The sequence below is a fragment of the Lonchura striata genome, chromosome 14, assembly GCF_046129695.1.
Source record: "Lonchura striata isolate bLonStr1 chromosome 14, bLonStr1.mat, whole genome shotgun sequence".
NCBI lineage: Eukaryota > Metazoa > Chordata > Aves > Passeriformes > Estrildidae > Lonchura > Lonchura striata.
In genome coordinates this window covers 8,237,498-8,253,504 of record NC_134616.1, presented here as the reverse complement: position 1 = coordinate 8,253,504, position 16,007 = coordinate 8,237,498, and the positions used below count along the sequence as shown (strand labels likewise).

Genomic DNA, 16,007 nt, shown 5'->3' with positions numbered 1-16,007 from the left:
CAGCCTCTGCTGGGAAACATTTTGAACTCTGGCCTTATTCTCCATGGCAGAGAGTGGTCTCAAAAGATGCACAATACATACCAAGGTCAAAGGTGTGTGTCCAACAAGGAACAGCAGCTTGTCTCCAATCCAGACTCATCATGGTGGGCAGAGCCAGCAGCTGTTTGTCCCATACTGCCAGGTCCAGTTGTTGCTGGGACATGACATAGTCCTTCTCTCCAGAGTAATCTGTGGTCCCAGAGTGCTGTTGAACATAGGCTGCTTATGAACTAATACAACAAAAAGAGGGATTGTGATGTAGGATGACAAAATAATTCTCAAGTGTAAAGACATCCAGAAGAAAAATAGCTACTTTGAATGAAGATTGACAGTTAATTGGAACTACCTCAATAGCTTATTCAAAGTGGCCATTGCAGGACATGCCTGTGTGCCAGGATAAACAGTTAGTGTGATGATTTCTGATAATACCTGTGTCTGTAGAAACCTGTTCTGTGGCCTGAGGGAGGAATTTTAGTCAGGTGTGAAAATCTTGCAAAAAGTCTGAGTCACAAGGGGAGTGCATGTGTTCCCACTGCCATAGCATTGCTCCTGTGCCTGTTCCCCCTGTGTGTCCCCATCACTCCTTTTGTGCCCTTGCTATGTTCTCTCACCCTGGCAAGGCATAAGGACTTCAAGGACCTGCTATACTCAAGGTCACAAAATTCCAGCTTTTTGTAACTGGGAGAGAGTTTGTATCTCAGGGAGTTAAAGTGTTCTGTCTTTTCTTGCAAATCCCAGGGAAGAAGAATAAATTGAGGGTGTATTACTTGTCATGGTTGAGAAATAAAATTTTGCGCAACGATCCGGAGGTGGAGAAGCGGCAAGGCTGGGTGTCCGTGGGTGACCTGGAGGGCTGTGTGCACTACAAAGTCGGTAAGGATTTCCTGGTTTTTCCTTAGAGAGATGCTTAATCATCCTCCTTTTGCATCTTGTGACAGCAGCACTTTTCAGCTGTGTTTCAGGATTGTATTGGGTGAATATCTCAGGAGTTCTTTCAAGACTCCCTATTGTACACAGCAGGTGCCTTGCTGCCTGTCATTTCAGGCAGCATCTCTTCTTGCAGCAGTTACCAGATGTTATGGCTGTTCCCTGTAATGGCTGGAAAGAGAGAGGATGCCAGCCATGGTCTGTGCTCAGTCAGTGGTTCCATTTTTCTGTAGTTACTTAAGGTTTAATTGAACTGATACATTCCACCTCCTCATCTTCCCTCTTGGCCCTAGGTAACTGCTAAGAAATTGGACCTAGTTCACATCCTAGTGAATCACATTTGTAGGATGTCCTTAGGTGGATCAGCTCATACCTTTCTTTCTCATGAAAGACCCAAATATATCTTTGTTTAAACACCCTGGAAATGGTACCATCTCACTTTTCTTGGGCTCTCAGGCAGCTCATTCTTCAAGGTGAATGTGAGGATTGTGATAATTTCTGTCATTTAACTGTGGGGCTGGATACATGGCACAAGTTTTGCTTTGGTGAAGGATGGTGTGTGAAAGTGGCACTTTCTTCAAAGTCAAATAAAGCCATGACACAGAAGTGAAGGCAATGTGAGGTGGCTGCTTCTCATTAATACCTTGCTTGAGGGTTTTGCTTTTTGGCTTTAGAAGTGGCAGGGGTTAAACTCAAGAAAGAATATGAAACAGATGTGTGTTGTTACTTTAACTGTGATTACAGCTAAGCACCCACATATTCCACTTCAGTTGCTCATCCTTGGGTTTGGTGCATTTTTAAAAAACACGACAACAAAACACTTATCCTAAAATTAGGCAAACATTTGGTAGGAGCTTCTGTGTTTACATATGACAAGCCACTCCTGTGTTTTTGACAGCACAGCTGCTGCTGTTTTTCTCTTGGTGAATCTTCTTGTATCTTGACCTTTAGTTGTTCAGCTATTTTTCCAGGTAGAAAAGGAAAAGGAAGTACTGTTCTGCATTTTGGTGGAGTTTGCTGAGTTTTCTTGTTCTCTGCCTATGTGAGATAGCATCCTATTTCCAAGTGCTTGTCTCTGGCAGAGTGAAAACACAATGCACAAAGAAATCCTAATTTTCAATGGGTGATTCTTCATTTTTTCTCAATGGGCCCAGCATGACCTTAATTGTCTTGGAGAATTGCTCATCTCTTAAATGCTTACTCTTCTCAGAAAGATGGGAGTCCTTCACCCACACAGCACCAGGGGATTTAACCCACAGATGAGCAGTGAAATGAAAATTCATCCTGCCAAGTCTGCCAGAATTGTTCAGCCAACAACCACCAGTCCTCTAACAGTAGCTTATTCATAGCCAGTAGTGGTGGGGTGTGTTCATAGTTTAAAAATCAAGTAGGTTGGTTTAGCTGCACAGTCAAGACCTTTTTCTCTGAATAGTGAGCAATTTTTTTTCATCACTATATGAAAAGGAATATATAAATATTGGTAACAGTAATTTGGCTTTACTGAAAATAAATGAATTGTAGGTTTCCAGTCAAGGTATTGTCACTGGTGATATTAAACATTGATGTCCAGAATGCATTAGTCTCCCATGCTGGATAATGTCTACCTCTACAAGTAATCCATTGAAATTATTTCATGTGATGGGATGGTCTTTGATTTAAGCATCTGTCTGGTATCTAAGGAATTGTTCTTCTTGTGTTACAGTAAAATATGAGAGAATCAAATTCCTTGTAATCGCTTTGAAAAACTCAGTGGAGGTTTATGCTTGGGCTCCAAAGCCTTATCACAAATTCATGGCTTTTAAGGTAAGTGAAACATCACTTTGGTTCAGATGTGTCACTGTCTCTCACTGTCTCTCATCTACTCTCTGCTTTTGTTTTTGTTTTGTATAATGCTTATTCTAGCTAAAGACAAACTGAGTATTCTTTTGAAGAAAATGTAGAGCATTTGATGTACTTTGGAGATGGCAAGCATGAAACTGTCACGTCATGAGTGTTAGATGTGAATAACTTGTTTCTCTCTACCCCAGCCAAACTCAGCAGGTGCTGTGCCAAAATGTGCATTTGAATTGACAAAGTTGATGTTGATTTCCCTCAAAGGGGGATGAAATTAAACACAGTGGTAGTCAGGCTACATTTTGCCTAGTCCATTTCTAGAATCTTGATTTCTTTTTCAAACCACAAATGAATTATCCAACTGTTCTTGCATCTCAGTGGATGATGGATACTTAGCTCCTTAAATGTAACCTACTATTTTACCAAAATAGCTGTCCAACTTTTGAGTTTTGAGAATTCTTAGGATCCTAAATGTAGTTCTGCAAACCAACAGTTTTATTGTGCTACAAACTGCATTTTTCTTTTTTCCAGTCCTTTACCTCACTTCATCACAAACCACTGTCAGTAGACCTGACTGTTGAAAATGGGCAAAGACTAAAGGTCATATATGGCTCAGTAGTGGGATTTCATGCCATTGATGTGGACTCTGGATCTGTGTATGACTTGTACCTTCCAACACACGTAAGAGAATCCAAAAAACTACATTACTGCCTTTGTTCTTTGTTCTATTGATGATGATCAGGTTAAGTCTATTTTTCAATAGAATTATTAGTGGCAGCTAATACAAAACCACTTTTCACATAGTTTTATAATACTGAAGTCCTGTTTAAATGCTTTTATCATATTTAGAATATAAATTTTATTTTTTAATGTCAGAAAGCCTATTGTATGAACAGTACTATTTTTAATTGATTTATTCTGGAAATTTAGGACTTAAACAGTCAAAGACACAATAATATCTACATGAATTTAGGTGACTTTTACAATCTGCCACTGTGCAGACAGCAGAAACCAACTTCAGACTAAATAAATTTGCTGATCTTCTTGCTGTTCAGTTGCCCATGAAACCACTCTATAAATTCAGAAGTTTTACATTTTCCTTGAGACTTTCTCATTAGATTGTCAGTAAGTTAGCATGAAGGTGTTGATTTCAGGGGTATGTGTACACCCTTCATTGTGTCTGTTTGAGGTGATGGTGATCACTAAATTCTTGCTTCAGTTCAGGTAACAGCAAATTGCCCTGCAGAAGTGAATGGCTGGCATGGGGCTGTCCAATATGAAGTCTGTGCTATGGTGTTAACATTTTTGGATTTCTGTTCGTTTGTTTATTTTTAGCTATTCTTTTCAAATATGTGAGTCCCAAAAGCCAGAGAATCTTGGGGGCTTAGGTTCAGCAAACTGGCAGGTTCCAGACTGGCTCCAGTCTGATGGGAGGCTCCTGGCAGAGAAACTTCTGTGCACACTTGAACCCTCCCTGAAGTCAACAATACTCCACAGGGGCTGGGGGTGCCTCCTTGCATCCCCAGACCATGTGTCCCAAAGTTATGCTTGGGAGGTCTGAAGAAATCTCATCCTAGATCTGCATGTTGCAGCCTGTGCTGTGAATCCATCTATTTTTAACTTTTCTCCACTCTCAGCCCCTCGTTTTCAACCCAAATGAAAACCCACTCCTCCTGTGCAAGCCACTTGATCACTCTGCTGCCCCTGCAAGCCACAGCCTCCAGGTTCTGTCAGACCTGTGTTCCTGATGGACACAGTGTGTAAGATTGGCTGTTAGATGTATAGACTGCTCTTAACTGAAAAATGACTTCTAGCTGTTCTGTTGAATCACCTGCTACAAGCTTGTGCTAAAGGCTTGTTTATTTCTGTGTTGGTCTTTTAAGGTACTTAGTATTTGTCTTGTTAGAGGGTTTATTTCATCTGACAGTACCTTTGTTAACTATGCAGCTATGATGAATTCCCATCAGTTTGTAAATTGAAACATGGTACCCACGTGCCTTTCTAGAAGCGGGTTGCTGAGCAAGGTGAACAGTGACTTGTCAAAAGGATCATTAGAATAATTGCCCAAGAGAAGAAAGGCAAAGAAAAAAGTGAACTTTCTTAGAGGCTTTACTTTTTCAACAGGCTGCAAATACAATTAGGTACCTGATGAGAGAGATTTCCCAGGTGACTGCCCTGAATATGTGGGGCACCTGAGACTGACTGCATTTGTGTGAGCCACAAGTTAGCACAGTCTAAAAATATATTTTCCTTTCAGAGTCTTAGACCTGAAATAAATCAGCTGCTACAGCAGCTCTATCTTTTTCGATATTCTATTATTTTAAAAGAGTTAGAACTGGATACTTACCTCAAGGAGCTTTGTGGTGGCAATAGCCCAGACTGTAACAGGCTGACTTGAGATACTCTTGCTTTCTGGTAGCCTCTTTTCCTGGTTCCCCACCTCTTTCTGCATCTCTTACCTGCTGCGGTCGCTCATGCGAGTCCCAAGGCAACGCATTAAAATTGCTCTGCGGCTCTGGATCCCCGTTCTAGTGTTACGGATAGTTGTTGCCGAGGCACGGAGTCAAGTGGGTGGCCTGAGTGTATTCAGTTTGGCAAGTACAGCTTCAGTGCTTCTTTTACTGTTCGTTGTGCCCTTACAGTGTGCATAAATGTCTGTGCTTGAAGGGAAAAAAAAAAAAAAGACCTGTGTGTGGCTGGCTTGTGAGAATTATCATTGTGAGAATGATGTAAAGCTCCAGTCATATGCTTCCTATAAAAATATTAATTGTGGTGGTTTAATTTACTATTTAACATCCTGTTTTGAGTAGCGCTTTAAACAAGGAAGTGCTTTGTTACTGTTTTTTTAAGGCTGTCCTCTTTTTCTTTCAAAAATGCTTTTGTAAAACCCCACCTTCATGGTTCTATATTTCACCTTTGGTTTTGGTTTTTTTTTTTTTGCGTGGGATATGTTGGCTTCTGGGAGAGATTAGTGTGAGTGAAATGCACTGTTCCGTTGGCATGCAGAGGTGTGCCCAGCAGCAGTCAAATGGGCAGCTATTTGTAGTGAAGGATCTGGGAAGGGAAAGACAAGAGTGAAAAGGTCCAGGGAACTTTTTACAGCAAGATAAATACTACTAAATTTGCAGGTTTTTAACTTGTGAGTAGGGATAGGGAAATATCATGGAAAGTGAAAGCACTGATCTCCTGGAATGTGGAAGTTTCTGTCCTTCCTCCATCTTCTGAAAAACTTGTGAATTCAAATTTATTTCACCTTTCTCCTATTTGTATAATGCAAGTCTTATGTGAGGGACTAAGTAAATATTATTGTGTCTCAATGGCTCCATGGCTTCTTGAAACCTATTAACATTGGTAAATTTGAAGTGAACTATCAAGCATTGATTTATTTGCAAACCTGCTGTCATATTCAAAGGGGGGAGAAGGGGAGAAAGTCTGTTTCAGAGGCTTACTAGCAAACTATACAGCCTCTGAGAACAGGCATTTCTTTCACTTTCCATGAGCCATGAGCTGGTTCTTTTTATTGCTCTGCCAAGCTAGTTAAGATCGATGTCATCACTGAAATTGCAGTCCATGTTCTGATATAAATCTCAGTAAAATACGATTCTAGATCCAGGGGACGATTCGCCCCCATGCCATTATCATCCTCCCGAACACCAGTGGCATGGAGCTCCTGCTCACCTATGAAGATGAAGGTATCTACATTGATATATATGGGCATTTCACAAAGGAGACTGTTCTACAGTGGGGAGAAATGCCAGCATCTGTAGGTATGTATGAAAAGTAGCTCTTCGTTAAATATAAGATTCTGCTGCATGAAGCCTGACTTCTTTATGAGGTTTGTATCTATGTGAAAATGGTTGTATGGCACATAAAACAGCTTCTGAGCAAACCAGATGTGTAAAAGAGTAAACAGATTTATGGGTGTTTGTGTTAACACAGCCAGTGATTGCAGTAGGGGCTTCCCATTTGGACACAGTCTGTATTCTTGTCACACTATTTATTGCATCACACATTGACTATACAGACAAACTTTACTGAGAATGCAGCTTACCACCAGTTTCCACAGGGAGAATTATGTGAATTACAGGAGGGGAAAAGTGTTTTGGTTTTTCATAGCTGACAGCATTTTATGTAGAAATTCACAGCTACTGAGGGGTCAGTTACTGAAGAGATCTGTAACTGCTGTCAAATGGCCCCTTCATTTTAGCACTTAAAATTCACAGGGCTGCCAGCCCAGGGTATTTGTGATAGATTCTTAATCTCCCCACGCCTGCAGTTGGCTGTGTAGGAGGAGATTCTGGATGTACTGGAGCCAGGACAGCTGTTTGTTTCACCTTTCCCATAGGGCTTCAGGCTAACAGTATGGGGAAAATTAAGAACAACGCAGGCAGATTTTTGGGTTTGTTAATTTCTGTCTTTCTTTATTTTAAAACAAACATACCAACAAAACAAACCCCAGACAATTAGACTGCACAGAAGCCTATTATTAGCTTGGAGGAAACTGGATACCACAGTGAAAAATCAAGGATGTTCACCTTTTTCCTTTCACTTCTGTCTGAGTAGTTTTAGGGAAAGCCCATCTTTGGGATGTGGTACCATCTGACTTCTGATTGAAATGATATTTCCACTAAAAATTAACCTAATCTATAAACACACAACTCAGACTTCAGATAAGGGCCTCTGTTAACTGTTATTTTAATAATTTTACCACTAACTCCTATTAATTTTCTTAATCCTTTTATATCCTTGGCTGGAGACAAAAACATTATGAGAGAAGTGTGAATAACTGTTATCTGAATGGCCCATCTTAGGGGCAACTTGACAGTTTATTCAAAGATGCTGTTTTTCTGGGGTTTCTATACCCATTTCAAACCCACTGAAGTCTGTATGAGCATATCTCAATTTTCACTCTCTGTTGCAGAGATAGAAGGGTCTTGTGTTACCCTCAGGGTGCTCTCTAGTCATCCTTTGTCCTTTGCTCATTTCTTTAAACTAGTATTTTGAAAGATACGTTTGTAGTTGGTGAGAGTATTTTGATACAAAAAATAAAAAAGTTTGTATTACAATCGATGGATTTAGGGCAGAGAATCTAAATATATCTTACTCATAGTTTTAAATTGGGACCTCTGTGACCAATCTGTTAATAAGAAATCAGGGAGAGGAAGCTCAAATCCCATGGGAAATTAAAAAACTGTAGAAGTATTCTATGTTTAATCTGAAAGATGTACACATATGTAGGGCTAAATGTAAATATAGCTGTAATATTTTCTATAAAACAGGTTTTAAAAAGGCATTAAAAAACATCAGGTTAATAAGATTTGGGAGCACTCCTGCCCTTTTGTGTGAGTAATGAATTATTTACAGTATGTAACTATAAAGGGTTGACACAAATCTGGATATTCCCAGAGGAACTAGTAGAAGTCTTTATTTCCTTTTCCCTCACATTTTAGAAGCAAGAAGACCATTCTGTAGAGAAATACACAGTGTTACCAAAAGGTGGTTAAATTACTGCCTCAGTGCTCTACAGCATATCAGCTGGAAGCATAGGATATTTTTATCTAAAGCTGCAGTGGAAAGTGGACTCAAAGTAACTATTCCCAAGGTGCTCGTGGTATAGGAGCTATTTTTCCAAAATAAGACAACTTTGAGTATCTATCTGCTCTCAGTTTATCTCACATGAAACACCTCTAAGAGCTCCCACATGGGAGGATTGTCATGACTCAGTACTGACCTTTGAATTCATAGCCTGCTATCCTTCAAATTAATCTCCATGTATATATAAGTCCTTATTACTGGACAACTGTGCAAATGGTGTAATGAGACCATTTTGTTTGCATGCTGTTTCACAGAACAAATTTGGGAAAGAATTTTTGATTCTGCTACAAAACTGAGATGTTAGAGTATTGTACTTAAACCTGCCATTGTCAGTTGACAAGTTCTGGGTATATTGGCCAGACAGCAGAGCATCAGGGCTGAACTTGGTGTATCTGGTTTATTCTGTTCCTGTTTTGAATACTGCCTGGAGGTCAGATCTCTTCAGAACACAGCAGAAGTGGCTCAGCAGATGACCCAGAGGTTGCAGCAGAGACTAATGATTGCTGGGAGCTGCAAGGAAGCTAGCAAATTGAAATCTGCCAAAGGCACAGATAGAGACACAGCATAGTGGCAGCTGGAGTGTAAATTTTGTGTGGTGGAAAAGATCAGGAGACTTATTAGTTCTTTGTTGCTAAACCTATATGACCTGTACTAAACAGTGTAGCCACAGAATAGTTTAATGCTGTTTGTATATATACACCTGCCTGGCTTCCCACTCCCAGAACCACAGGGTGCCTCTGTCTCTGTTGTGTTCAAAAGTGACGTTTGAAAAGGTTAATGTGATGTCAGTTGGTACAAAAAATAACAAAAGTCTGAGTCTTGTATCATTTTGATGTTCTTCACTTTATGTGTGGTCTGGGCTTACTTTTCAGATACTGTAGACTTCATGGGTGCTGCCCTGGGCTCATCCTGCTGCTGCTGCTACACTGTTCAGAAATGTTAATGACACTTTCTTCACAGCCTGCAGCAATGGTGCCCTGTTGTACAGCCTGAAGCATAAAGATTTTAAAATATATTCATTTAATGTGTTTGAGTTTTAGAAAATACTTCTCCGCTTTTGCCACTCACCCTTGGATGCTCACTGCTGCTTTGCTTTTAAAACAGGTTATTTCTTCCTCTTTTCTCATGACTGGAATACTGGGAAGCAATTATCTTGCTCTCAGCACTAGTGGCAGGGAAGCCTTCAGTGTGCACAAAGAATAACTGAAAGTCTTCTGTACAGATTTAGGGGAAATTTATAGACTCTGAGGAAACTAAAATCACAACGCTGTAACCAAACCATATGTGTTTCCAAGGAGGTGTGGTTTTCATACATTTGTTCTAACAACAATTATAAAGCAAGGATTCCAAGTTAATATGAAATCAACCCTGCTAGAAGTATATACAGTCATGTGAGCATATTGCCTTTATTTTCTGCTGTCCTTCTCAGGGAGGATTGCAGGCTTTTGTTTCTGGTATCAGTCTGTACTGAAAGTCCAATTTTTAGACAAAACCCTAAATCAGCACAGAAGGTTTTAAGGAGCAGACCTTGCTCAGAGTAATTATGTAGGGCAGATATGCAGTGTCCAATGAAGCTAAAACCCAGTCCAGTGCACACATTCCTTCTACATCATTTTAGAGTATCAGAATTCTCAGACTAATGAAATAACAATTGATAGTTGAGCAAGAAGAACAACTTGTGAGCATTGACTACCAATAGAGCATAGCTAATGAGATTTTACCTTGGAAGCCCATACAAGTACCAGAGGGCTTTCACTGAAACTGTGCCTAATTTGAAATCTTAACTCCTTCATCACCATTTCAATTACTTGTTGCCAGACTTAAAGGGAGTATTGTAGTAAGCTTCCACAGTGCTAGAATATCTTCTTTTAGTTTTGGAAATATTGCACATAACCAGTGATGGGAAGACACCAAATAAATCATGCCATGGTCTCAGATTCTGAAGTATTTAAGTTTCAGACTAAGGTGAACTCCATAGTAAATACAAACCCAGCTTTCTAATAGGAACAGAGTAGAGTGGGTACAGAGAAGACAGTCAAGACTTTTGAATATAAACAGTTAAAGGATGAGAGGCAAAGATGGGCACAAGTTGCACAAGATATTAGGAAGAAATGTTCAGCCTTGAAAGTAGTGATGCATTGCAGCAGGGTCTTGGAAAGATTGTGAAATATTCATCAAATCATATCTGTACAAGGTCCTGAGTAACTTGTCTATTTTGGCCCCACTTTGGGGCCAGTGGTTAAACAAAATGGCCTTCAGAATTTTCCTCCAAGCTTTTGTGAGTCTAAGATGTACAGTAGTTAAGATTTATGTCTAGAGTTCAAAATAAGTCTTGAGAGGACAAACTGAAATTTAATTACTATTCCTAAGGCGTTTTTGTGTAAACTTAAAATACAAATAATTAGAATATATTGTTATCAAGGAGAAATGCATAACATAATTTTTTTAATTTTTTTTTTATTTATTTCTAGCTTACCTTCAGTCCAATCAGGTCATGGGCTGGGGAGAAAAAGCAATTGAACTACGCTCTGTGGAAACAGGAAATCTGGAAGGAGTATTTATGCACAAGAAAGCACAGAAGCTAAAATTTCTATGTGAAAGAAATGACAAGGTACAGAGATGACTACAGTGCAGTGACTTAGCAAGAATGAGTAATAGCTGACTATGACAGAGCAGTTAATTTTGGTAACTTTGTTATTGGTTATTTCCTACTTTGGTATAACTTTCCTGTTCAAAACCAGTGTAGTCACTGGTCCCACAAAGCACCCATTATGGATATTAATTAGGGATGTTGCACACATTCCCACCACCAGCTGTTAGAATTCTATTCCACCCAGCCTTCACTGCTATCAGTGATAACAAATACAGGCATTGTGAACTACACAGCACCACAGGTGTAGTGGGGAGGGTTAGTGAGTGAGCCCCAAAAATTCCCAGCTATGGGACTGCTTCTCCTGGGCTACTGAAATTACAGGCAGTTCAGAGCAGTCATCATGGGGGAAAAAAGCCCCCAACGTTCTTAATTGCAGATACCAGGGTATGGATAATCAGGTATGATTTCTTGCATATAGCAATTTTGGTACATGTTCTCTGAAATTAGTCACACTGTCATATTTAGAAACTGAAGCCCTAAAATCTTAGATTAATTATTTTTAAATCTTCTCCTTTGTCTTTTCAAATAGGGGGAGAAATGCATTAAGAAAATGCAGTTGTACCACAAGTACAGTTTCACTTTAAAAAGTTTATCATGGGATTAAAATTCAGTTGTGATATATGTATATCCTTGTATTTGGGACTGTGGCATTCTATCACCTTTCTTATATGAGTAAAAATATTTTCATAAATATAAACTGACAGTAGCATCTTTTTTTTTTTTTTCCTTCTTTTCTTTTTTCCCCTTTCAAGGTGTTCTTTGCATCTGTACAGTCAGGAGGCAGCAGTCAAATATACTTTATGACTCTTGGTCAAAATGTACTATTCAACTGGTAAAGCACATCAAAATGAAGAAAATGAAAAATTCCCTGTAGGTAGCAGTGTAAAATTCTCAGAGGTAATACACACAAATTTGCACTTCTTACCTACAAAAATGTTGTCATTATTGACTTATTAAAATTCATATTCTTTCAGTCCGGAAAGAATTCCATTTTCCACTTGAAGTATTGCAAACATGTTTAGTTTGTTTTTCAAAGTGTGTTGCAAACAAGGATTGTATAAGGAGACTTTAGTGAAGAATGTTGCCAATATAAGAAGTTCCTGTACTCTGAAAAATGGACGGTTTCACAGGTGATGTAATGGTGGTATCTTGAACTGAAGTCACTTTTTGTGGACAGTGACAAATGTAGGTAGTTACAAAACCACAGTTGGAATCTATTTTGAATTGGGATTGGGCTCCATTCGCAGTTTAAACAAGCTGTTACTGTCACCATTATGAACTTGAATGACTTGTCCAAGCCTTACAGCAGGGAAGGAGTAAGGGTTTGTGGTGGGTCCCAGCACAGACCAGAAGGCTTGAAGGATCCTCCCTCCTTGGATCTTGAGGGATCATCCCCTGTGCTGGGTGGACAGGTGTGTCTCAGTACAGTGTTGTAAAAATAGTTAATTCTGAATGTGTGCCCCAGCTGCGAGATTTTTACCAATGCAGGGTGGGGGCAGACTGAGTTTCTCTCAGGACTGGATGCCTGAGCCCATAGACACAGTTACTGTAGGATGTTTTTGTAAAAACAGTTTAAATAGTCAGTCAAAATAATAGATGCATAAAGTATTATGAAACAGAACCTGTAACTTTCATTCACAGGTGGGACCCACACTCATATAAATTGATTTAAAGGCACTACCCATGTATATAAAGAAAGGCACAAGAGCAGGCACTTTCTATTCTTCCTTCTTGCTTTTTCATATAATGTCTTTATGTATTTGTATGTAAATATAATCTTTCCACAATGGATATTAAGATTAACAAATGTATTCTTAATATAGTTATGAAAATATCCAAAGAGTTAATCTATTATAAATAGAAAATATAAATAATTCCAGGTGCTTTCTATGCTAATTACATCTAAATAAAGCTGCATCTTCTAGTGTTACTGGTGCCAGTGTTTCTGCATAAACTCTGTTCTCAGGGGCTTATAAGTTGGTCATAAAACTATAGAGATATAATATATACATATATATGTATAAATACACTATATATAATCATATACTATTATTCAGTTGTAGGGTTTAATGTAATCCTCATGTAGCTGATTTTTGGATATGCTTTGAAAATGCAGAGCATCAAATGTAATACAAAAGAGTTCATTCCAGACATGATACAGTAGGGATAATGCTGTGGGCAAAAGTGAAATCACTAGTTCCAGTGCTTGAAAATAGGTGTTTTTACTTGAAATACTTGATACTGAAAGGTGCAGGAAAAGTGTGTTGGAATATCTGTTTGTCTACCTCAAGGATGATGGTTCTGTGTTGACTAGGAGGCAGAAGCAGAGTTGTTGGGCTGGCAGCTGTGCTGTCCAGTTCTGGCTGTCAGTCCGGGTGTTGGCAGTGATGCTGTGACTGACAGGTGCTCAGAACTGCTGGCCCTGTGGGTGTCAGCAGGGAATTAAACGAGGGGCTAATCACCCTTCCCCTTGTTCCCTGTGCTGGCTCCTCACTGCTGCAGGCAGGCCAGAGGTGCCTGCACAACATGTTGCTGTTATGTTTTTGGCTATATGGGGGACTGCACTTTCCAAAGTTACTAACCTAGCACTTTTCACAGGCACTAGCTTATCTCAAAATGTACAGTGTTTTTTAATGAAGAATTTCCCTTTTAAATGTTTAACTAACAGAAAAATAAGCCTAAAGCCATACTAAAAAAAATACAGTTAAATACTCAAAGTGGTTCTTCATGTATGTGAGTGACTAGCTTGTGTGCAGACTTGAAACCTGAATGGAAACTGCTTGAGCGGAGCTGTGTGACAACAGGAGCTCTGTCTGGCTGTAGTAATGTTCCTGCCTGTTGCCAGGGCCAGGGCTGGGGCAAATGAGCAAAGCCTGGTTTGACTCCCTGTGCTGCTGAACACTTGGGCTCATTGCACTGGACTCACAAAACAAGCAAGCAACAGGAAAAAAAAAAAAAAAAAAAAAAAAAAAAAGACGCCAACAAAATCAAACAAGTCCAAATCTGTAACAGAACCAGAGATCAAAGTTACAAGTTAAAGACAATCAATTTATAAGCAACTTAGTTGCTTTTGACTTGAAAGTCTAAGAGACTGTGAAGGAAGAAGAGCTTTCATTTTGCACACAGTAGGTGTGCAAAACTTGCAAAGCTGCTCGTGCTGTAAGTAATCAGTGGTCCAGGCTGCCCTGTAATATTTTGAAAGTGTGCTTATCTCAGCAGCCTCAGCATTACAGAGGATGCATGGGATTTTTCCCCTCCGCTGTTCTGGTGTCAACAGGTAGGAGGCTGATACTTTCCTGATGCTAGGGACTAGTTGAAAAGAATTTAGCAAAGAACAGTGGGAATTTATAGCAACTCATATGAACAGATTAAATAAGCAAATGTGATCAAGCTTAAGTTTACTGTAGCAGAAATTTGCAACAATGACAATACATTGACACACTGTGAAGAAGTTTAACTCCATGCTAAAAGGGAAAAAACCCAAACCAACCCCAAGTTCAAGAGAGGGAATATGCACTATTACATTGGGATTGTAATTCATTCTGTTTCCCTCTATTAGCTTTCTTCTTTCTAGCTCCAGTTCGAGGCAGTGAATTGGATTTTCATTTTCTATTCACTATAAAAAAACATTTAAAACTTTCCATGTGTAATTATGGAAAGAATGAGGCACTTAGAGGGGAAAGCCTTTGAAGGATTTAGAAGTGGTATTGCAAATGGCAACAGCAACTGGATGCAACAAGGAGAAATGTGTGGCATTGTCTCTTATAAAAAGATAGTCAGAATGGTTCAAGATGAGAAAGAACCCAGAAATGTTGAGAAGAGTAACAGAAGAAAGGGGAAGTGACTGAAGAGGAGAGAAAAGCTGAAGAAAAGAAACATGAGTAGCCAAAGGTAAGGGAGTGGATGTCTGGCACAGCATATTGCTATAGGAGGAATACAAAAGGTTAAAAAATGTTAAGGAAAAGAAAGCAGCCAAAGAAATGGAAAGGTATCTGAAGCAACTGGGGGGCACTGAATGAGGGAAGGAGTATTTTGAATAACTGTTCAGCTCAAAGCAAAAGTACAAAGGCCAGAAGAAAAAAAATCCAGTGACCAAGACATAATTTTAACATAATTTTAACTATGCAAAATGTATATCAAATTTGTAATTTCATTTTGTGAGGTGTTTCACTAGCTATATCCTTTCACTAACTTTTAAAACCAAGGACTAAACTGCTTAATGTGTTTTTCTACTGATGTCACTTTGACATGAAAAAATGCTACAGGGGCAGAATGTTAAGGATCCATGTCATTAACCCTTTGGAACATGCAGTCTCCTAATGACAGGTGGTGCTCATAATGTTGCATTTGCCACATAAGCTTGTGCTAATGCTGCAGTAATGTGGAACTGTGTCTGTGTGCCTGCTTTAATTTCAGGCATGGTGAACTCTCTTTTGCAGCCTGAAGCTTGGCACATGACTTCAAAACCTAGGAACCATGCAAGTTATGTACTGTACACTATGTATTGTTCTCTAAGGTTTAAATTGTACAATTGAAACAGTAATAAAAATACTCTGAAAAATCAAAATTAGTATCACGCTTGCAATGATTCTGTTATATTGACATCGGCTGTTGTAAAAATCATAGAAACCTTTGTTATTGTTTTCTAAATCCAGTCACCATCCTTAGGGAAACATCCATATCTGCCTGTAGGGACAAAGCAAATATATATCCTTGTATGGATAAAGATGTCCAAGTGACAGTGTGAGCCTTCAGACTGGACAGAGTGCTCCTGAGGGTGACAGCCAGTGCTGTGCAGTGTGTGCTGCTAATGAGCTTCACTGGATTTCTGTGTGTCTGCCCTTCTCGTCACACAAACACCCAGTAGGATGAGGGCAGTGGAACTACAGCAAAGTGACAGCTTTCATCATTGATGCTACAAGAACTGGCTTTTGTGCACATCAGCCTGATGCCAGGTTAG

General features: G+C 39.3%; 1 protein-coding gene across 2 annotated transcripts in view; it reads left to right on the top strand.

Moving 5' to 3' along the window:
- Positions 1–15,614, top strand: part of NRK (Nik related kinase) — a 90,409-nt gene extending 74,795 nt beyond the window's left edge. For both annotated transcript variants that reach the window (XM_077786512.1, XM_031504785.2), the window contains exons 26-31: positions 778–912; positions 2,669–2,769; positions 3,331–3,480; positions 6,407–6,566; positions 10,866–11,005; positions 11,800–15,614. In XM_077786512.1, coding sequence (XP_077642638.1) covers positions 778–912; positions 2,669–2,769; positions 3,331–3,480; positions 6,407–6,566; positions 10,866–11,005; positions 11,800–11,883 — 770 coding nt within the window. In that variant the 3' untranslated portion in view covers positions 11,884–15,614. The remainder of the gene's footprint in view (positions 1–777; positions 913–2,668; positions 2,770–3,330; positions 3,481–6,406; positions 6,567–10,865; positions 11,006–11,799) is intronic.
- The last annotated feature ends 393 nt before the right edge of the window (positions 15,615–16,007 follow it).